Source organism: Colletotrichum abscissum, assembly GCF_030869225.1.
Source record: "Colletotrichum abscissum strain IMI 504890 chromosome Unknown Scaffold_460.1, whole genome shotgun sequence".
Taxonomy (NCBI): Eukaryota; Fungi; Ascomycota; class Sordariomycetes; order Glomerellales; family Glomerellaceae; genus Colletotrichum; species Colletotrichum abscissum.
The window spans coordinates 646-1,287 of NW_026850388.1; the positions used below are offsets into that span (position 1 = coordinate 646).

Here is a 642-nt window from a genome sequence, read left to right on the forward strand (position 1 = left end):
ATCGCTTCAGTGCTCTAACCAAACGTTTGCAATGGATCTATTGATTGACTGTATCAAGTTCGCATCATTTCGCTGTCGGAATCCGTAAGTGTCCCCTCAGACCTTCGTACGACATTAAACTGACACTTTCAGTAGAGATAGCAATGTCCGCCCGGCCATAGGCAACCAAGAAGATGCATTTCCCGCGACTGATTGCGAACCGATCGCAAGCATGGTGCCAGACAAGTATTATAGATCTTTGCCTGTCACAATGAACGAAGATGCAGACATGGCGGGCGAAATCGAGCACACCCTTCCCAGCATCTACTCTATCACCGGTCATCGCCGTGACGCTGATGTCGAGACACTTTTCCAGCTGCGAATCGAAGGGAAAGACGGACGACAAGCTTGGGTCCCTGAGAGGGCTGTTCAAGAAGATTCAGAAATGGCCCTTTTCGCCTACTGGGACAGTGTCGCGGATGGGCGTTTGGGCGCAATGGCCCACAAAGACCTTTGGCATCCGTTCCAGATTGAGAGTCATAGAAAGACTCATAGGGGTGGCCAGCTGTTGGTTTACTGGGTGGGGTCACCTGAGCGGTCTTGGCAATACGAGAGAGTCATTAGGAAGGCTGGTCCAAAGCTCGTCAAGGACTACTGGGCTCC

The 642-nt window shown here is 51.6% G+C and overlaps 1 protein-coding gene across 1 annotated transcript; it reads left to right on the top strand.

The window, feature by feature from the left end:
* Positions 1–250: 250 nt before the first annotated feature.
* Positions 251–622, top strand: CABS01_17201 (uncharacterized protein; the record flags this gene model as incomplete). Its single annotated transcript, XM_060550528.1, has 1 exon — positions 251–622. A coding segment is annotated over one exon (372 nt), but the record flags the coding sequence as incomplete, so codon positions are not given.
* Positions 623–642: the final 20 nt, after the last annotated feature.